The 23,509-nt window shown below is 41.6% G+C and overlaps 1 protein-coding gene and 1 long non-coding RNA gene across 2 annotated transcripts in view; one reads left to right on the forward strand and one right to left on the reverse strand.

The window, feature by feature from the left end:
- trpn1 (transient receptor potential cation channel, subfamily N, member 1) overlaps positions 1 to 23,509 on the forward strand; it is a 39,250-nt gene that overhangs the window by 10,478 nt on the left and 5,263 nt on the right. Inside the window, exon 19 of the mRNA XM_084695733.1 lies at positions 64 to 267. Coding sequence (XP_084551859.1) covers positions 64 to 267 — 204 coding nt within the window. The remainder of the gene's footprint in view (positions 1 to 63; positions 268 to 23,509) is intronic.
- LOC146295064 (uncharacterized) lies at positions 6,692 to 14,214 on the reverse strand. Its single transcript, XR_014753257.1, has 2 exons — positions 13,574 to 14,214; positions 6,692 to 8,967 (listed from the first exon to the last, which is right to left on the reverse strand). It is a non-coding gene; the product is annotated as an uncharacterized LOC146295064 (long non-coding RNA).

Consider the following 23,509-nt stretch of genomic DNA (forward strand, 5'->3'; position numbering starts at 1 on the left):
ATATGTTTTTGGCGGTCGTGTGTGTTCATGTGCCTGTGTGCGATCATGCGTGCGTGTGTGCAGCTAGGTCAGACCCCCCTCCACCTGGCAGCCGAGAGTGACCACTCAGAGGTGGTGCAGCTGTTCCTACGGCAACGGCCCGAGCTAGCGACGCTGGCTAACTTGGAGGGCGCCACCTGCACGCACATCGCCGCGGCCAAGGGCAGCCTGGCCGTCACCAGGGAGCTGCTCAGCTTCAGCCTGGGAGGAGCGGCACTCTGCAGCAAGGTCAGGGGTCAACCTGGGAGGTCAGCTGTTACCCTGGGAAGTCATGGGGTCAGTCTGGAAGGTCAGGGGGTCAGACTGGGAGGTCAGGGGCCAGACGCGAAGGTCAGGGGTCGATCTGTGCTTCAGTTACTGTAGCTAGTCATTAACCTGATCCAGTTAAAGTATCACTTAAAGAACAGACTATATTTTCATATCACGACCCTTATCACAGATAGGAAGATTGTAATATAAAATGTCCTGTAATCATACATACTTATTATTATTAGTGTGTTTAATATATGCAAAAAGAGATTTTGAAACCATTGACACCGCATCAATGATGATTATCTCTGTGTTTGAGTGTTGCCCTCACTTCATCTCAGCAATTTCCAAGTCCCTGGTACGGAGGCTTTAGAGATCTCGGTAGTGTGAGGATAGAATGCAGAGTTTTGCCTGAAATGTTGAAGGCTGCGGTGCCAGTAAAAGCAGCCAACAGAACATGTCACTCTCCAACAGAACATGTCACTGCCCCTCACAGACTCGGGGGATGTTTGCAGAGTATCTTTGACGTGTCTGTGTGGATGCACTTGATAAGGTGTGATTTGCCGCCAGTTACAAAGTAGAAAAACTGATCGGGACTTTAGCCACAAACGTGTTTTGTGCACCTGTCTCGGACTGTATAGAATACACAGGCTTGTGTCTGGTTCAGGCTTTGGTACATCTTTCTAATTTGTGCTGGGCCTATTTTGGGAGCTTCCATTGCAGCTGTAATACCTCCTCAATCTGTGGCGTTGGTGCTACATTCAGGAACATCATGTTGTTCGTTATGTTCATCAGGGTGTACTTCCTCCCGTTCTGCAATGCTTTCCAAACAACTCTTTTTCTGGAGCCAGCAGCCATTTTGTTCAAACTCCTCAATGGCCTTGTCTATTGCCATCTGGGCCTTTCATACTCAACCCTGTTTTTGTTGACTAAGACAAACAGACTGTAGAAGAGGAGAGTAGAGAGAGGGGAGATCGGTGGAGAAGACATGAGAAAGAGAAGATGGGGAGGGGGGGTTGACCTTTCAGCATCGTGTCCCACATTGTCCCATACTATCATACTCTTTGTCCCACATGTATTTTTTTGAGATCTCTATAATTAGCATTTCTTTATTTGTTTAAACATTCTATAAAATTATAGTTTAAATAAATTGGATATGGAAGACAAACTCAATTCAGATTCTATTGTGCAGCCACATTTGGCTTGTTCAGTGTCAACTTTTGCCAGTGTCCAGGGATCAGGCCGACCAACACCACAGGGGCCCCATTATCGTCCACTCTCGAGATGAGAACATTTTCACCGTATATTTTCTGAAGACGGTTTGCTGCAGCAACAAAAGTAAGTAACTCTCCAATATTGATACATCTTATATCGCCTCTATACCAAATTAGATCCTCCTATGTGAACATATTCATATTTAAATACACCCTTAAAGAGATATGCAGATAGCTAAGCTTGTTTTGGGACAATAGAGCTGGACGAAGGTCGAAAGAGATTTGTCTAGCTAGTCTAGCGGGTAATCAAACTGTCAGTTGTCAACCTCGAGCTAATTTTATCTGCTGGGTATCTGACAACTTCCCACTTCAATATGAGAACCAGATTTGCCATTTATATGACTATCTTGCTCTAGTGAATATGGACAAACGTTCTGCTCTCATGTAATCACAAGGGACAGTTCCAAGCGTCAACAAATGCAAAACTGAACTTTTGTTCACTGAGCATTTTTTAGTTTTAGTTTTAGAAAGCAACTACTATTGAAGCTGATCATAGATATTCATATTATACTGTTATGAACTCCATTAGCAAAGGAACGGGGGGGGGGGGGGGGTGATGCTGCATGTGTCCCACCCGAAAATGTGCCTATTTGTAGTTTTCATGTGATGTCACGTTCGAAGGGGCAAGCCCCCTTGGAGGGCAAAAAAAACATTTTTCATACATCATACATTTTCTTTGAGTTTGTTGTTTTTGTGTTGCCAAAATGCTGATAGTTGTTGTTGTATTGGATGCAGTAATCAAAGAGGACACAAGCTTGGGCTGTATTTCTTTAGAATTTCGTCTGATAAAGAAAACCCAGAGAAGAGGAGATTGTGGATTTGTGCCTGTTGTCACAACAAATCAAAGACCTAACTGATCGGAGCTAGAAAGCTGACAAAAGTATAAGAATTTTTATATGAAAGATCTGAAATATTTGTGTGTGGAATTTCATAAAACTGAAATATTTTGCTGTTGAATATATAATATCTGAATTATTTGTATGCCAGATTTAATAAAACTGAATTATTTTGATCCAAAAATACAAATTTTTACAATTCAGATTGCAGGAATTCAGATTCTTTAAATTCAGATTGCTGAAATTCATATCGCGGAAATTAAGATTTTGTCTGAACTAGGCCAAAGATGAAACAGCTTGCTTTCACAGGGAAAAGTAGACGATTTCAGAACGACCGAAGCTAGACATGTGACAATCTAGTGCTTAAAAACTTGTAAAAACTTGTGTCTTCTCCTCTGCCAAAATCTGTAACCAAGTGAGTTGAGACAGAGTTGGAGGGCGGCGGAGACCGATGGAAGACGTGGAACAACTGGCAAAGCCTATATATCTATGTTCCGTTGTTTTCTTTTCTGTGTTGGAGTTCTTTTAAGAGCTTGATGGCATCAACATCCAGCCTGATATAAAATCATGAACTTCAATTGTGTCTCTTAATTATAATACCCACACAGAAAATCCAGGTTGAATCAAGTCACGCAAGCTAGCTACTGTATTGCTAATAGCCAATTTTGGATGGTCAAGCATAAGCAATTCGGCATACAAATAATTCAGATATTATATATTCAACAGCAAAATATTTCAGTTTTATAAAATTCGACACACAAATATTCCAGATCTTTCATATTCAAATACTTTTGTCAGCTTTCTAGCTCCATATAACTGTCCCATCAACAGCTTTACATAACTCTAATTAAAGGCTTGAAACTGTCTTGCTTCTTGTAGTTCAATACTATTACTAGCACAATATTTACTGCTGGTGATTTGTACATGCAAGTCTGCATGTGTACATCATCATCACCTCTGCTGACCAGTGCCCTCTCAGAAGCTTCCCTGTCCCTCTCAGTCAAATCTGCTGGCCACAAACCTGGGTGAACATCCTTTTTATGACTTATGACTTCTTCCACCATGCATCTCTCCTCCTCGTCATAACTGTAACTTTCTTTCCCTTCTTCCTGTGCTTCCACACTTCCTCCTTCTACCCGAGACGGCCCTGGCTCTGTAGGATGTACACAATGGATGTGATATATACGTATATACTGTGATATATACAGTATATATAAAAATATGCCATATACCAATAAATAACACGAACACTACAGAACATTGACCCAAATTACATACAGTTCTGTATCACCACCAATTGATAACATACATTAAATCCAATAGATTTGTTGGTGTGTGTGTAAGTTTCTCTTCAGGGGTGAACTTTGTCTCCTCTCTTCCTTCATACAGGCATCTTCGAGTAGTTGTTCGCCGTCTCTGTTTAGGGAGTGTCATCTCAACTTTTAATTCCTCTGCCATCTCCCTGGCATCTATCTGCGCTGGTTTCTCTGTACTCTTGCAGACTTTCTCCGAGTCCATCTGTTTCTCTTTTCAGGGTCTCTATTGACATTTTTGGACTCTGAAAGAGTTTGCTGATGTGATTTATTTGGTACAGAACGTTATACCAAACAACAACACTTAAAAGAAAACTCCAGGTCTGCATGTCTTTCAAAAGTGCTTCACACTTGGACACAGTCTCAGAATCTGTAGGTCTTTTGGCCACGGCATGGTCAACGAGTGCCTCCAAGGCTTCCACATCTGAGGCATTTGGTACCGGAGAGCTTTCACACTGTCCACTCTGCACTCCCATCTGGTTGACAGTCATCATCTGTACATGTTCCGGCATAATCTTCCACCGTCGCACAGAGGAGCTGAACAAGTTGTACAATCTCTGGAGGACACAAAAAAAAGTTCACAGACTATTTAGATGACTGTGCCGCATCACAAATAACCAAATTTAAACTGCGACTCCCACATGGCACATACAGGGCCTTCTTGTTTGTGTCTAGCACTCTCCTCTGTACACCCTGGTGCTTACCCTGCATGTTGCTCTCATTGTCGTATGCCTGCCCACGACAGTCAGAGATGTTAAGATCCGAAATCCACTGTCAGTTTGTCTGCTGGTCTATTGCAGCGCTCCCACATTAACAATATTGTATTGATGTCAGCAAATTGTGATTGCTGATGAAGGTGGCACTGAAAATCTACAACCTTCCAAAATATGCAGACAATGCATTCCTAGTGTGGTGACTCTGGTTTGCCTGATTTTGATTCTCTAGCTCAGTGTCTTCATCTTCTTCATCATCTGCAACATATCCAGGTTCTTCATCTCCCTCAAGTTCTACATTGAATTGTTTGCTGTGGATTTCACAAACAAAAATGTGTAGAACACAACATGCAGAGATAATGTAGGGGACCAGAGAAATGTGTGCGTCACATCTTTAAGAAGACATCTCCATCTGCCTTTTAAGCACCGTCATTCTTGCTTGACTAAGCCGAAAGTTTGTCTGCTCAGGTGTTATGCCTCTGCCCTCGGGAAATGGCTTCATAAGCCACGGCAGTAGTGGGTAAGCAGCATCACCAAGAATGACCAGAGGCACATCCACTTCTTCAAAAATCTCAGTCCATCCCGGTAACAATGTGCCATTTTGTCCTTGTTGATACAGAGAGGAGTTGGCCAAAACTCGGGCATCATGGACTTCGCCTGGCCAGCCCACATTGATGTCCCAAAAATTTCACCTTGTGGTCCACTTCACCTTGCAGGATAACTGAATAGAAACCTTTCCGGTTATAGTAGTCAGCAGGATCATCAGCTGGAGCCAGGGTGCCAATGTGTGTCCCATCTATTGCCCCGGCCACCTGCGGGAACCCCCATCTATCGCGGTATCCCTGCACTATTATCCTAAACTCCGCAGCAGATGGTGTTTTGATGTATTGTGGTTTCATTACTTTATTTATGGCTGTCACAACCTCTTGTGTAATGATGCAGGCAGTGGATAGGCTGACACGAAACAAGTGAGAGAGGGATCTGAATTCCAAGGTAGTTGCCAACCTCCAGAGACATATAGCTACTCTTAGCTCCACGGGGACAGGGTGTCTGTATCGGGTGTTCTGGTGAGTTAGGCTGGGCCGCAGGATGTGACACAGGTGCAAGAAGGTGCCTCTTTTCATTCATAAATTGACTAACCAATCTCTGTCAGTCCAGGTGTCGCTAATGTGTTGCCACCAACTACAGGGACGGGGATAGATCCACATGCTTCTGTAGAGACGCATTTTCATAAAATATTTGATTAATAAATTAAATGATTAATAATTGATTAATAAAATAAGTGGCTAGTAGGGATGGGTATCATTAGGAGTTTATTGATACTATGACTCTTATGAGAGTGTATCTGTTCATTGCTAAACAATTATTTTTTTAAATATTTTTTTTATTTATTATGAATTATTTACTCATCCTGTAGCCTACATCTACTGCTGATGTGCTGCTAGTAGAGAAACGGGACGGAGTGTGTGTAGGCCTATGTAAACATGTGTGTCTGTGTGTTGAGGAGCTCTGCCCCAAACAGAACGTCAGTCATATTCCACTACTGTAATATCCATCCCTACCGGCTCATTTACTTTTTTGCAGTTAAATACACGAAATGTTGAATAAAAATACCTTACTTGTCTTCTGTGTAATAAGTACACCGAGAACGTTTCGTAGGCGTCCACAAGCCCCGCCTTCTCCTCCGGGACTCTCTTGGATTTCTCCAAATTTTGAGAAGGTATCGTCTTGAGATGCACTCATGTTCGTACTCCGTTCTTATTAGGTTGCAACACCATATCAAAATAATTGACGATACTATCAGAGTCGTAATACGGTGCTGATGCTCCATTGTCCGTGACAATATGATTAGGAAGTGAATTTCCCTCTGACATTTTCTGTCCAATAGATTACCAACCTGTACGACCTCGTGTCGTCGTTTTTTACAAACGTCATTGGTTTTTTTTCTAACGTTGGTTCGCTTCAAAAAGGACCATGTAAACACTAACCGGACTCAAAATGCAAGAAAGTAGAAACTCATCCACTGACTTGGACCAAGCAAACGGACTAAAAGGTGTGAAAGCGCCCTTAGAGGACTTCAAACATGAGGTTCATCAAACCAAGCAGCTTCTTGATAGGAGAGAGTGATGAAGAAAGTGTTTTTCCGTCTCTTCATAAACGGAGTGACTAAGTTCAGTTGAGTTCTGGATTTTAATAAGTATTTATCAATCTGCAGATTGGGAGAGAAAAAAAGACCTCTGACAATAAATGACAACAAAACACCAGGCTTAGGTCTCAATCAAGTCTCTCTCCGCTCTGAAGGACAGAGGACCATCTTTTATAGGGCACAAGAATGTAAACATAGATAGTGACAGTCAGGCAGAAATGACGTCTCAGAGAAAGAGATTCACAGCTCCCAACACATAGTTGGAGCTCTCCTTGTAGTCATGACAAGGACCATTTAGCCAGTACTTTCTCCTGATCTCAAACATCTATTAACCCTGACACATAGACACAATCTACTCTTATTAATAGCAAGCTTACATGAGAACATACTAACTAGTATCCAATGACTAGTTCTCTTGATTAGTGAATAATGTAAGCACACAGGAAATCAAAATTTCTTTCACAAGAGAAACGTGGCAGGGACAGACCGTCTACTCTCCTTGAGTTCATTGTGTTTTTAGAACCGTATAAAGAGGTCTTCCATGAGCTGTTTCGACTTTTCTGTAAGATTTCTGTTGTTACACCAGTCAGCAGTACTTCCTGCAAAAGAAGCTTCTCAGCTTTAAAACTGATTAAAACCCACCTTAGGACAACAATGGCTGATGACAGGTTAGGTCACCTTGGAATTCTCAATGTTGAGTCAAAGAGTACACGTTCCATCAACATGGATGTGTTTGTGAAACATTTTGCCAGTTCTCACCAGAACCCCCCCCCCCCCCCCAAAAAAAAATGTTTAAGCATGATATAACAAGCCCGCAGTGAAAGAACTATGGCAATTAAAATAAAAACGATTTCCTATGTGGTGGTGTAGCCTGACGTTGTCATACTCATAATTCTCGTCAGAATATGAGTCTGAGAACTCTCCGTTGGGCTTTGACTACGGGGCATGTTTCAAACGAGCCTGGAAAACAAATGCCTCTTCGCTCAATTGGATAGACCTACAACCAATCAGAGCAACGTAATATGTTGTTTGTTCAAAACAAATTCAACTTAAGCGCTCTTTTGTGACGTGGGTGATTACGTTACTGTTGATCATCTGTCCATCATCGTATAAAGCCTGCCCTGGCAATTTCATTGGTACGCCCAGATTCTGGTTTTCTGTAGTTGTTTCCCAATACGAGACCCTCCAGACCCAACTTCCCGACCACATTTTTTTGTGGGCTGGGAGAAGTTGGGCTGGCAGCCAGGCTAGTGGTGGTGAGGTTATAGTATAGAAAACAGAGGAAGGAAAATGTTGCTTGCAAGATTTGTTCACCACCTGTTATCCTTGCTGACTGTTGGGCTACCATTAGACCAGTGATTCTCACTCCAAATGTTATTAGACCAAATTATATTTTCAGATGAGAAACCACTGGCTTAATTAGCCTCAGACCAAGAGGATGTACAGTATTTGATGCCTCCATATCTTCCCTGCCACTGACTTTCTTCATGGCCCCTGTTTGACCCAAACATGATCCCAGTCACCCTGGCTGGGAAGACGACTATGGAGGCTTTGACACTGCTCAGACGACACATAGCTTAATATCATCTATAGAACCCACATTATTTGCATCTTTACTTATATGTATGCCATGGCAGTACAATAAAAACCAAGATGGTCAGGATTGAAAGGATTTTACAATTTGGATATGTTAAATCCCCAAAAGAGGGCGACTGTTTGGTTGTTGTTGTGTCTTGCTGTCTGAGCCTGAGAAGATGTCCTCCCAGAGTTAGGACTCCAGAGAGAATCTATCCCTGGTAGATACCTGGAACACCCCAGATTTCAATAGGACCAGGCACTATACTGAACTTCTGCAGATATTTCAGACATCTCTGTCATGAAGACTTTTCTCATTCTGTAATGACCACTACATGTACACACACACAGTAACTAGTGGAGGTAAGTGGTTGGTCTATTGGTATGTTTGGCTTAGCAATTAGGAGACCGAAGTTCAATCCCCAACATGTTGCACTGATACTGAGGCATTCTTCTCTTTACAGACCCTGGAGGAGGTCGTGCTGAAAATCAGCATTGTCATGGACAATCGGACCCAGCTGTGGTGGTAGAGACGTCTCCTCTGTGACATCCTGACCCCCCGAGCAAGAGAATATGGAGCAGGCCAATCACCAGAGGTTGATCCTACTGTTCCTGGATGAAACTGAATGTATTCATGTGTCTTCAGGGTTTGGTAGCTGTTTCTACAATCAAACAGGAGGTCACAGGAGTGCAGCTCAGTCAAGCAATGTTCACAAGCTAAGATAAACACAACTTCAGTGAAACTCAGTTTTACCCTCATAATGAGCTGGTTTGTCCTCCCTGGTTACATGGTGGAAGACAGATGAGCCATGTCACGTCCAACTGTGTCAACACAAGGAAAAAGAACAAACAACAAAAAACGGTTTCACTGTAGCCTGATTGAGCTAGTACCCTAAGGACTCTTGGTAAGTTGAAGAACATTAGCTATATCAGTGGTTCCCAGACTTTCTGTGCTGGGGCCCCCTTTGGTACATAAGAACATTTTCGTGCCCGGATGGCCTTCAAAGCCAATTAAACGGATGGTCCGAGGAGAATGAGTGGAGAGTTGGTGAAGTGTCTTGGCGAGGTGCTATCATTTAGCATCACAGCAACAAGCGCTGGAGCATGTCTATGAACAGCAGTGCACATATACAAAACATTTTTACTGTCAGTGAATAGCACCAATTAAAAGTCAACATTTTCTTTATATCTATTGACAGTGATCATTCAGTGCCTGACATTAACTTTTTGAGGCACTTATCCTTTGAACAAGTGGCCTACTTAACGTTTCACTTTTCCACTCACTAAAATCACATCCGGGTAAAGACTGTGCCTTTGACCAATGAAGATGTGTTGTAATATTATACAAATGATAACAATTGAGTTGTTATAAAAAATGTTATTTGTTACATAAAACATTTACACAATTTCAGTTTTGTACTGTATTGCATCTTCATCCCAAGATCTCTAAAGACAGTGCAGCTAATTTAATGCTCAACACTTTAACACGGGGCTTCCTACTTGAAAGAGGAATTAATTACTGCGTTGTCTCAGTTACACCATCAGGGCTTGGAAATACTTTGACTTGCTTAAGTAGGCAAATGGATAGTAGAACATAACATTTCATAATAATTTCAGTCAATCAAACAGCTCCAAGACCCAGTGAAATTTTATATACAGGTAGCAAACTAACGTTAGGTAGCAGTGCTAACGACATTGGTAGTAACTCAACTTTGGTAGGCTATCCTCAGTATTTGCAAGCTGGCCCGTTCAAGTAACATGACTTTTTATTTAGTTTGAGTTTTAAATTGTCCAGTGGGGCAAGTAGATTTCTCTTCCACTTGCCGTTCAAAAAAAACTTGAGTTAAAATAAGTAGACTAGTACTACCGGTTAACTTATCTAGATCTAGAAATGGAAGACATTATGCTATTGCTACCTATGGGGGCTAGCTATGGGCTAACTTGCCAGTCCCACTTGTAAGATCCCCCCAAGATCATCCCTAATTAGATATTTTCCCCGATGTTGTAAACACATTTCCTGGATCTCCCACGTTTTAGTGGTACTAGTAGAGCCTGTATAAGACATTCTCTGGTACTAGCCAAGTGTTTAATTCTCATCGATTTTAAGGGTCTCAAAGTGGCTTAGGTCTGTCGTCTCCCCAACGTAACGTCATGCAATGAATTGTGGGGGAAAGAAGAATCATTGCAAACAAAATTGCTACTTTATCGTATTATATACCGTTTTGTGACACCCAACAACATAAAATACAATGGATAACAGTTTACATTTTTATTACCAACAAACAAATTGCGCAAATTTGTTGGAAAAATAAACCTTCAATATGGCCTTTAAGAAAGACAACACACAAGAAACAAAATCTGCGGATTGTTTTTCAAATTTTCTGCAGTTATTCAGACTGAAAATTTGCGGAATTCCGTTAGCCTTCCTGTTTTTGTTGGAGCGACCAAAGATGTTCCACAATAGTTTGGTCGATTGAACGTTGATAGACTTTTGCAAAATGTATTGATCCATCCTCAGAAAGTTAGACTGAAAAATCCCTGACCCTGTCTATTGCGGTAATGTTGGAAGATAAATGTTTCCTTGTCAGTTCTTCAGGGCTGAATCTCTGCATTTTTGGCTAACGTTTAAATATTGGCTACAGTAGCTAGTCAAATGTGAACTTTACTGTATCAGTTTCATGGTTGACAGACTTCCTTTGATTGCTATCACAGACCAACCTACGCTGGTAGCTATTGGCTGTTTATAGGTCAAATATTTCGAAAGAATAGAGACATAATATGAGGTTACAAGTTTATTTAAATGTTGCGTCAAGCTAATACATTGAATTATTTGAATTCTTCACTTGCAAATTAATTTTGGGCCTGCTAATTACCCACTGTTTAAGGCTACAGTTAAAGTCAAAAAAAATATTTTCTAAGGAAATTGCTTTGGAAGCACATTTGGCGATTCTTCATCCTCTGCTTTGTCTTAACATAACATTTACATTTAGTCATTCAGCACACGCTTCCGAGCAACCTACAGTAAGTACAGGGACATTCCCCAGAGGCAAGTAGGGTGAAGTGCCTTGCCCAAGGACACAACGTCATTTGGCACGGACGGGAATCGGTACGGCAACCTTCTGATGACTAGCCCGATTCCCTAACCGCTCAGCCACCTGCCTCCCATTTACATGGGAACCCTGTCAAAAACTTGTCCACATTGAGGTTAAGTGGAACCCTTGCAATAACTTTGAACCTACGAACAGTAGGTACAATCACTTATGTACTCTTTCTAAACATTATATTCATCTCAGCCACAAAGTGTAGGGTCACCCTCGGGGCTCGACAAATTATTTCGACCTGTCGCTATCGCAACCTTGGTGCTTCTGGAACAGCGGAGTCTTTTTTGAACCAAACATTAACCTAATGGGAACAGTGTTACCAACTTAGCAACTTTTTCGGTAGATCTGGCGACTTTTGTCAAAAGCAACTTGCGACAAATTAAGCAACTTTTTGCGGTGTTGTTGGAGACTTGTTGTTTTGGAGACTGCACACATCGTATTTACTCTCTCTTTGCACCTCAGCTTCCCTCAAGCAATAAAAAATGTAGTGGTCATTCAACATTACATCACATATCTAAGAGCAATTCAAATTTGACCAGAAAACATTTAACAAATTAATGTTACCATCACGAAAAACTATCTAAAGATAACAGTGCCACCTAGAGCAGGGGTTCTCAAACCTTTCGGCCCATGACAGGGCCGGAGTGGGGCCACTTTTTAGCTCGGGAGTGTCAGGCTCAAGACTGGCCCACATTTTTTGCATACTAAACAGGGCCAGATGCAGCTTGCTTTAACTGGGGGTGCAGTGAATTTTTCTGGGGGGTATCATGATTACAGAAAGGGATCGTATATATACTTTTATATTGATACAATTTTTGAGACTGCTAAAAATCTGAGTGTTAATCAGGCTCAGAGCCAAACTTAGTAAACATTCTGGCCTCAGCCTAAACCTAGGATGTATGGGTTGCAAGATAGGGACTTCCACTCTTAATGCGAGCGCTCAAAGTGAGCATTACGCTAAATAGTTTAATTGCGTTTAATTGACTCTAAGTGGTAAAACCTTGTCTCGTGATGCCATCACCCCAGCCCTGCTCCCATCCGTCCTCGCTGACGCGCATAGTTACGGTAGGGCCCCCCCGCCCACCTATCGGTAGCCGCCTTTCTGAGAAAACTTTTTGGAAAAGACAAGGATGTAGTATTTTCTCCATCCACTACTTCCTCATATGGTACAACCCATGCAGAGGTTGAGGTGTCAGAATCCGGAACATGTGTGGCGTACTTATAGAGAAGATAATAGAAGAAGAAATGGCGCACACTCACGGCTAGCGTAACTCGCTATCTTGCCAAAGAGATTAAGCCATAAAACACGGTAAAAAAAACAGCATTTACAAATATTCTGCAAACTTTGGACAAACACAAGGCTGCCAACTCGGTCGCATTGGCCGTGAGACACACGCATTCCAACCATTTCACACGCTCTCACGCCACACCTTGTATATCTCAAGCTGAAAAGGTAACACCAACCAAGTAGCCCTGTAAACTTTGAAAACAATAAGGGATGATGGAGTGAAGGGACATAGACACGCAAATAGCCGTGGAAACTCGCTTGGGGGGTCATTATGTAATCAGTGGCATAAATTGGACTGAAAGTTACAATTGACGTGTGTGCGATAATTTCGTTTATTGCAATTAATTCATGTGCAATATAAATCGTTCAAGAAAAAGTAGTTATCGTGACAGCCCTAGTGACAAATGTTAACTAAAAATACTCAAACCGGCTCAAAAGTGAAGCGGCCCACTGGGAACTCTCCCGATTCTCCCGCCACGACCCCTAAAATAATGGTGCCAGTGACTCGCGCATCCACAGAGGTGGTTTACGTATACATGGGAGTAAAAATATACCCTGAATCAGCCCCGGTCTACGCCACCACAGCTGCCCTGCTAATGCATACACATTCTGAGTTAGATGTGATGCTAATTTGGAAGATCAATAGTCCATGCGAGCACGTGCAATCCAATTCTTTTAGACTTTATTTGAGCGCAAAATATTTTTAGAGCTTTGTGTAAAATAAACTAAGCCGTTTTTCAATTGGTAAAACTTTGTGCGTACCAACCCACCTTTTTACTTCAAGTTTCAATGACATTCCGTTACGTTAAATGACTGGACTACTTGCGGAATGACATGAAAGATGTGACAAAACTCGTTGCCAGCAGTCATAAACCTTTCACAGCGATGAATATCAAGAAATTACAGACCTGCGAACGCAGACATTTAACATTACAAACCCATACAAATCAACAGAACTGTTTGGAACATTCTGAAGAGCCGTATAATAACTTAAAATACAATTTTTGAATGGATGCTAATCTTTAAAAATCTTACGTACCCCCTGGACTGCCTTCACGTATCCCCAGGTGTGGTTGAGAACCACTGTGCTAAGCCACTGTTGTTCCCGCCTAGGCTTACAGAGGAAAATGAATACTGTACATAAGTATAAATGTAAACGTTTTTTCACTGTCACACTGAAATAAATCAAAACATTTAGCCTCACACAGCCTCGGTCACTTATTTACCTCATGGTGAAACCCTTACTAGCCAGCTATGTCGTCGAAGTCAAAACTATATTCGCTAAAATGCAGAAAAGAGTGGGAATCAAACTAAGAGTTTAAAGGCTGGTTGAAAACGTTTTTTGGTGATGATACACGGGCATATTGTCTGTTTTGTAAGGGTGAGTTAAAAGTCAAACTTTAAGACATTTACAAAGCACTTGTCAACTATTTTAAATATATCCATATCTGAATAATCAAATTCCCCAGAGTTTTCCTTGTTTCTTGCCTCTCAAACCATTCAAATAGCCAATCTTGTTGCAATTTGTATTAGTGTTTGGAAAAGTGATTTTTTATTCGGTGTCAAAAGTTCCTACAAGAAAAGTATTCAGTTTTATAATGTATCCTGGTAGGTGACACTTCCAAGCAACGGTTAAGAGTGTCGACCGTGACGTCATTTCTGTCGGCGATCTTTTCACATATGTATGTAAGTATAAATTGGAATGCTATAGTAACAGAAAGTCGCTAGATTTGTCGTTACCCGGCTAGCATCTGACCTACGGGCTATAATCTAGCTGCTGGTCTTTCAAAGAGGGGAAACCTAATTTTCGGCCTACATTATAAAATGTTTCTATTTATTTGGCTAGTTCACTAGCTAGTTCACCCCTACATCTCTAGCATAGCCTACTGTATGAATGAATGAACAAACAATCTAACAAAACTATTAATCTTGAAAGAGGAAATGTAGGAATTAGGTTAAACTGAAACAAGGAATGTGGTGAATGAAATGTATGATGAAAATTGGCTAGCACTTTTGCCAAGCAAATAGCAAGAAATAGTATTTTTATAGTACAAAATCATGTGGAAGCCCAGCGTCCAGGCCAGCCCACTCCTCGATTCACCCCCAGAGACGGCAAGCGTCCAGGGCGGGACATAATAGCAGCATTTATCCAATGACCGTAAAGTTTCGAAGCACTGAAAAAAACTGTTCAAAGCAACCCCATTTAAAGTCCATGGTAGCTGAGCTTCAACAGGGAAATGACTGTGGCACTTCAGGAATGAATGAGAAGGAAATCAGTCAATTGAGCTGCTAATATATATATATTTCTGTATATATAAATCTATGTAATCTTTATAAATAATAAGTAGGCTATGCATTTTTATATAAAATATACAGAAATCAGTTGTAAAAATGTCATTAAAAAACGGACCCCGACGCAAGCAAGCACACCCTACAATTTCCCCAGAAATTGTACCCTCTCTAGTTCTTCTATACTCTTTGGTTTAAGAAATCCAAGTTTATTATTAAGATGTGCAACACATCTCTGATTAATTTATAAACCAGTTTAAACCTAGATTTACTAACCCTAGTTAATTTATAGGGTTAATTTAATCCATGTTGGTGCAACCCAGCCTAAAAAAGGCAAAAGTGTTGTCATACTCAAATCAGTGAAAGGTTTATCAAAGTGGAGATTTCCATAGTAACAGAAAGTCGCAAGATTTGTCGCTACCCAGTTATCATCAGACAAACAGGCCTTAATCTGATTTACAAATTTATTTTGAAACAACACTTTTTTCTTCAGCACCCATAACTACCTCTTTTTTTGCTACACATGTTAAATTTTAGGGCAAAGTACCCATATTTGTCTACTACAAATGGCAACAATTTAAATTTCGTAACTATATCGCAGACTTATGACAAATACAAGGTGGTCCTTTCTTACAACCAACCCCACTACTGGGGTAGGTTGTAACACATACTGGGATAAGTTGTAACAGGTAGACAAAATGCACAAAAACCAAGTGATATGCCACAACAATTTATTTTAAATGAATAGGTGCTACAATAAAATATGTGTGAATATGGGGAGTGTATGTGCATATTGTGTGTGCATGTCTGTACGTGCACAAATATGTGGGTGTGTGTGTTAGTGTATGTGTGTGCGTGTAAGGGCAAATAAACAAAGATTTACCCCCATTCCACAAAACAAACAAATGAAATTCATTTGCACAGTAGTAGGAAAATATACTGTATCTCTGCCATTTGGGAGAGCTCCCATCTTTATTGTTGTCATCCGCTGTCTGGCTGGTCCTGTCCTCCTGGGCTTCTGACCTCTCCTAAACTCTTTAAGTCTTTATGAAGAAGAATCATTACATAAACGCTAAAATCAAATGAGCGAATCTGAGAATAAAGACCGTGTCCATTTTTCACGTGGTACCAGACAGATGATTATCATGCAACGTCCTGCTTGGTATATTGGAAGACAAGCAACCATTGTCCATGCACTAAACTGCCTTTCGCAATCCTATGTTAGCCACTTCCACAACACCAGATACAATTGAATGTGTAATTTGGCCTGTGCTTAGCTTCATAACGACCCATTAATTTCAACCAAGGAGCAAACTGTGTGAGTGGAATAACAGTTGTCAGAATTTTGACATTTTTCCATCTACCTATTACTCTTTCAATGTGTATTCTCACATTTGACAAACGCTTTGATATGTCCACTTATTGAGCAGAGAGCTGCTTTTTACCTTTGGTAAAGTGAGGGATCCTAAGGGTGGCACCACACGTGGCAAGCTCATCTCTGATGGTAAAACCATGATCTGCTAGTATCTCATCATTATGCTCTAGATTTGGTCATACAATCCAGACTCAGCTGTAATTTGAATGTCTCCAGGGTGATGAGATTTGCCCTGGTCATGTTGCATTTAACATCGGCCATCTTTCTGGCTGATTGGGCCGCCCAGATTTCAGCTCTGAGGCCAGAGAGCTTCGTCTGGAACTCTCCCCCAAGCTAAGCTAGTTTGGGGGCTGTGTTTCCTGCCTCCAGCAGCTTGGCTGTGGCCAAAGTGAGGTCCTGCTCGAACAACTTCAAGGCTGATCTCAGCTCCTGCCTCTCCTTCTCCCAGGCTCTGAGGTGAGGGGTCAAACCATCCTCCAGATCCTGTTGTGATTACACGATTACAATCCTGATTACAATTTTTAACAGGTAATCTGTAATTGTATCGGATTACATTTTAAAAGTAATCCTCCCAACCCTGCATAAGTATGGATCATGAAATTGACAGATATTCCTTAGATGTGATAGAGAGGGAACTAATACACAACCATGGTAAAATCAAACATCTTTATTTTATGTTGATGCCAACATGCTTTTACTATTCAGTCAAAAGTATGTCATTGTGTAACATATTATTTGCTTCATTAAAGTCAGGTAATAAACGTAATGGCACAAGTTATTGGTGTCCACCAGTGCAGGCGGATGGTATCAGGGCTGGGTCGTAGGGCGGGGCAGGAAGCACAGTGTTATCTAGCAGCAGGGTGGTCAGGTCTAGATATCTTGTCTTGTTCTCTGGGTCCAGAGAGGCTAACTTGTCCTGCTCATTGGTGCTGTGCTCCAGTTCAAATATGTTTCCTTGTTGCATGAAAAAAGGGTGGGGATGGAGGGTGAGAGGAGATGGAACGGTCCCGGCTGGACCTATTCTAGCATGAACCTACGTTGATAGAAGGCACCGGCCGGCCCAGGCTGGATGTCTGGGCTTTCTTCGCCTTCTTCCGCTTCTTAGCCTTGACCAGGGACACGTTTCCCTTGGCAATGGCAGGAAATAGGCAGGGAGGTGCTGGTTCAGGGACAGGAACCACCTTGGGCTTGTTCATCTCAGCCCTCCTGGCCAGCAGGGGGACTCGGTGCACTAAGGGATTGGGGTTCTTGGGACCGGGTTTCACCTCTCTGGCAGGCGCTCCAGCCAGGTCCAGCTCCTTCTGAACCAGGTGAGGTTTGCTGGGCTGGCACCCAGGCTGAAAGGGCCACACAGCACTGCTTTCTGGCTGAGAGATGCCAACTGGGTGGCAAGGTCTTGGTCGAACAGGACATGCTGGGTTGCTAGGTCGATCTTTAGAAGTAGGCCACAAAGGGCTGTTTAGCGGCATAACCGGCTTAGAAGTAGGCACTGGGTTGCCAGGTCTTGGAGGTATATTTCCAGGGTTGTTGGGATGAGAATCAGACAGGAGAGTAGGACGTCTAGTCTGGATCGGGGCCAGGAGGTGCCGCATAGGCTTTGCTTGACGGGTTGCCATGATGATCTTGTCTGTGTCAACATCAGAAAGTGGGGTAGCCCGGGGGACAACTGTCAGCTTTGGGAGGGCAGAGTGCCTTGAGAAGAAGACTGGAGCACCACCGTCTTCTTCGCTCTCTTGGGGCAGTCTTCCAGAGCGCCGTGGAGCACAGTTGGACATTGGATCAGCCCTTTTCAGGCCGAGTTGTCTCATGATCTTCAGTTAGGCACGGACGATGTTGGTTTCATGCACTTATCTGTGAAAAAAATGTCGTCCAGTTGAAATGAAAGTTTTAGAAGTCTGTTGAAGAATGAGACAATTGCACTTATGGCTTCAACTAATCATCCATACCTTTTGTATCTTATCCTTTTTGATTCAAGAAAATGATATTTTATTTAATTGAGCCAAGAACCGGGTTTACAATTTTTAGAAAGTAGCTATTTTTCTTACATTTTAAAACGCTGAATGTTAAATCGCAAATGATATGATTTCTCTGATGACATCTATGTATTGGAGTGTTGTACATTGTGACGCAACAACACACCAATCCCGTTTGATGTCGGCAGAGTTCACGAAAGCCCCACAACAACCACCAGATAGCAGTTTTAAGGAATTGACACATAGGCCCTTTGTAATTAAATACATTTGTGTTTGTATTTTTTGTTATTGTAACTTTATTTACAAAGACCTTGCTATCACCCATGTTACCCGCATTTTGTGGGTAATTTATTATTCCATGTTTATTAGTGATTCTCCTTTGACTTTGCTTTCAAGCTGAGAAGCTGGCAGGGGTGCTTGGGTAATTTTTTAAATTCTGTGTAGATATTTAAAGTCGGCATATAAATTGTGTACCACAACAATGCTTCTTACGGGAAACTTGCTTACTTCAATAATTTTCCGGTTTTATATTTTATTGATTCTCAACAATCAAAATCAAATGTACAAAATGTTGTACATTCATATTTTGATAATATTTTTTATAAATAAGTAATGTCTTCTCCTTTGCAACTGTGATAATAAATGTATACGCAATAACAATGGATTGTGTGCCCAGCGGCGTAACAATGACTTGGCGGGCCCGAGTGCAGATCTCACCAACAGGCCCCTTAACCGACCTATCCTCAGGCGAAAGTATTGAGTGTTGAGCTTAGCGATGCGCATGGAAATGTACTTATTATCAGTGTTGCGTCTGAACACGTTCATAATTTTGGTGAACTGAACGTAGCCTACTGTATTACTGCCTGATGAACGATACTGTGCAGTAGACGCATTCACTCTGGTGTCTGTGAATGGCACGTTCACTCTTTTTTATTTCGTTTAATAAGGTGCCAGATTTCTACATTTACATTTAGTCATTTAGCAAACGCTCTTATCCAGAGCGACTTACAGTAAGTACAGGGACATTCCCCTGAGGCAAGTAGGGTGAAGTGCCTTGCCCAAGGACACAACGTCATTTGGCTCGGCCGGGATTCGAACTGGCGACCTTCAGATTACGCAACTGTGAGGTGCGCGAATGGACAGAGTGGCCACTGAACTGTCACTGTCAGATTACTAGCCCGATTCCCTAACCGCTCAGCCACCTGACTCCCCATTTCTAGAGACTTCCAGGCTAAAAACACACCGTTAACAGTCTTGTGTCCAGGGTTGCCCAAACTGTCAATCGCTGTGTGTGGTTTCTTTCTTTCTTCTACTGTCTATGCCTGGCAAGTGTGAGAACGCCGAATTGCATAGAGGCAGAGAGCGTTATTGCAGACGGCAGCCACCTATTGAAAAAATGAACTGAACTAACCTAGTTCATTATTTGGAGCTTTGAACTAAGGGTTTTTCCTGGGTCAAAATGGGTCTTCGGTGCCCAAAATATATATATATATACACCTTTTTTCTCCCCCAACCCCGCATATTTTTGTCCTATTTCCGCAAAGCAATAAAGTTAGACTACTTAAAGACACCTTACACTCATAAAGCATGTTCTAAATGGTATAAATGCTGCCAATTAATAATTGACTTAACAACTTATTGTAAATGGTCAGTAGCCTAGCCTATCGATTAAGGTTGGCCACTCTGAAGCATGTACACTGCCTGCTTCATTTGATCTTGATAGGCTTAGCATTCTGCAGCAAACATAAAAAAATAAACCCACTTTTTATTCATTAAAACTACTTCAGCATAATAATGCACCTTAAATACAAACCTGAGGAAGGGCAGAAATCGCTACCGAATCAACAGACATGTGCAATTTAGCTAGCAGGGGAAGAATACATACAACGAAAATCACCAGTTAACTTGATTTAAACTTGCAAGAACTATAGAGTTATACAATAACAGGCTCACATAAACTGACAACATAAGTTATACTTACAGTTTTTTTACAGTTTTACTTACAGTTCTTAAAGACGCACACACGCAATCCCAATTGCGGTGTGAAGCGCGTTTCCTTGCAATTCTCCCGACATGCACACTAACTATCACTCCTGATAAAACGGGCAAAAATGTTGGACAGCATGATTTCTGATACCGTGGCGGTAGAAATGTTGCCATAGAGGAAATTAACACTGCACTATATATTATCATTCCAGGTTAAGCATACCAATGGAGGCTGCGTTTGAAATCATAAATCAAACTTTTGTCAGCATTTTGAGTGGAAATTCTATTTGCATTTCTACAGGTGTGTTTGTGCACGTCGGGCTGGCCCTCGCAGCGGAATGACAGTTCAGTGGCCACTCTGTCCATTCGCGCACCTCACAGTTGTGTATTGTTCAGAAGAAGACACGCTTCAACTCGATATTGATCAAAACAGAACGAGGGTTCGGTTGTAGCCTGCTTGAAACACACTGTTGAGAACATATTCGCAGACATGCATTGCAGGCGTTTTTTTTCTTTTCATTGCAGACTTTGTTTGCCTTTGGCGCTCGGGATTTGTCATTGGCGCTCAGGAAAACGGCTTTGGCGCTTGCCAAAATGTTCTCTATGCAGGAAAAACCCTGGAACTTAGTTTAAAATTTTGAATTATGAACTATGAACTGAACTAGTTCATGTAGAAAGTGAACTTTCCCAACACTGCTTATTACAATACACATTATGAATTGATTGGTTAATGTTTGATTTTATTTTTGTTAGCTAGATATGCTAGCTTAATCTTTAGCCTATATCTAGCTTTAGCTATTTTCCAACAACATCCTGCACATTGTTTTCAATATCTAGCGTTAACCTTGTTGCTGCCTTATGCCTATACGTGCATTTAATTATGTTTAATAGCCATGTCTAAATGCATTCAATAGGCTATACCAGACAGTAAACGTTAGCCTACCCTGGTGGCTGAGTTTCACTCATTGCTGTTGGGCTGGGGGTCAGACGTAGCGTCCTCTTGAACACCTCGCCACAAATCCAAATGAATAATTTTTTTCCAGCTTTGCCACCATTTCATCCTGCTCTTTGCTTTCGTGTCGCTTCCTGCAGCCACTTTTGTGTTTTTGAATGAAGGGTATGGGGTACCCTACTTACCGCAATTACTCAACACGCAATACAATACAACCATGATGGCAAACGATCACAACGTGTGGGTGGGCTACAGAATCTTTGACAACATATTACCCAGACAATATTACTTAATAAAAAGAGATTTGTTTCATTCAGCAAAAGGCAAATGAATTATTTGCTGTTATTAAGACTGACTATTGTTAAAATGTTTTTGGGCAGGTGAGAATAACTGACACCATAATTGAGAAATGTTTGCGAATTGATCGGACTGGATCATATGTTAACCTTTCTGTGATTTACGCGGAGCGAGGGGCCCGGTCAGTTCTTCAGGTAGAGTTCTCACTTGAGATCGAGGACGGGCCCCCTTTCGCCACGGGCCCTAGTGCAGCTGCACTCCCTACACTCCCTAAAGTTACGCCACTGATGACTGGACAGTTCAGAAATGGTCAAATGTATGTTCAAACCTGTAGTCTTTTTCACAGATCACATCCTTAGGATGTAAGCTTTCAGAAAATACATGGTTTAGGTGGTTGAATCCGTTTCCCTAAATGGCACAGCCCAAAAAAGTATCAGCCATATACTCCATTTACCAATACCGAATTATTATGATGAATTTATTATGCATGGGCAGCATACTAATATGGAAAGAAGGACGTGTCTTTTGTATCATTCGATAACATCCTGAGGCTATAAGCTTTCGGAGAATATATGGTTTTAATGGTTGAATCAGTTTTGCATTGATGTTACAAATAAACATGTAGCAATGAAATTCTGCAAATTGCCAAAATACTAAAAGTTGAGCTTGAATTTGGAAGAAAAAACAAAATCGGTTGTTATGGCAAGAAAAATGAACACCCCAACAATTTCTTTTGTAGCTACTTGGAAAAAACATCCCTGTCATCTCTTTCTGCCAGAAACAAACACCTAGGTCTGAACACGGCTGCATGCATGCAACATATTTCAGACCCAGATTAAGAAATCAACAAATGCTGTTCCACTTGTAATGGGTAAATAAAGTATGGTATTGCCCAGTGCTACATGTAAGTAAAAAGTTTGCTTATCTAGCTAGCTATAATTATAATGTTTGCAGAAGGATCTTTATGACTTAACAAATAGTTTTATAGTCAGATGCCTCATAAGGGTGCTTTGGCCACTGAAGGGAAAACTTGGGCAACTCTAACTTACTTTACTCTTCCAAGAAAAGAACCTCCTTATGTTCATCTTGTCTGTGGAACAGTCGATGTCTGAAGTGCTAGCTGCTAGCGTGATGCGTCGATCATGAGTATGGGAACATGGTTTGGCAACAGCACTGCCCAGGACAGGAAGACACTACAAAGAGTGGTCAAATCTGCACAGCGTATTACAAGGACTGCATTGCCATCCATTCAGGACCTTTACAGCCAGGACTGCAGGAGGAAGGCCAAGCCGATCATTTCTGACCCTAGTCATCCCTGCCACAGTCTTTTCTCCCTCCTGCCTTCTGGAAGGCGATACAAGAATATAAGATCCCGTACCAGCAGATACAGGGATAGTTTTTATCCACATGCCATCAGGATGCTGAACTGTCCTTAAAAAATCTGTTTTGCGCTACAATTCTTTTCTCTTACCCTTTTTCTCCATTCTCCAGTATTTAATTTACATTACATTTTACATTACATTTAGTCTTATCCAGAGCGACTTACAGCAAGTACAGGGACATTCCCCCTGAGGCAAGTAGGGTGAAGTGCCTTGCCCAAGGACACAACGTCATGTGGCACAGCCGGAATCGAACTGGCCACCTTCTGATAACTAGCCCGACTCCCTCACCGTTCAGCCACCTGACTCCCAATTTATTTGTTCTTTAAATTGAACGGACATTGAGCACAAAGAATTTCATTAATGATAAACGCTGTTTATGAGTAAATGATAATAAACTTGAACTTGGGAGTTGAATCTGTGTGCGTGATGCTGTTTGTCTAGCACGCGGGGTGGAATTCTATTGCTATGGGTATTCACTCCACAGATAAGTGGAACGGATTTGATTGTGAAGCAATGGAAAGATCGCTGGACTGGTAGACCAGTCATGCACTAATATTTTGATCGCAAATGTGGGGGGGGGGGGGTCCAAGCGACTTTTCTTTTTAAGTGAGGGAGACGTGACATGCATATGTAAATAGATAGACAGATAGATAGAAAGATAAATAGATCGATAGATACTTTATTAGTCCCGTGACGAACATGCTAGCACAAGGAAGGAACG

The sequence above is a fragment of the Hypomesus nipponensis genome, chromosome 4 (genome assembly GCF_054491055.1).
Source record: "Hypomesus nipponensis isolate SF chromosome 4, ASM5449105v1, whole genome shotgun sequence".
In the NCBI taxonomy this organism is placed as follows: Eukaryota; Metazoa; Chordata; class Actinopteri; order Osmeriformes; family Osmeridae; genus Hypomesus; species Hypomesus nipponensis.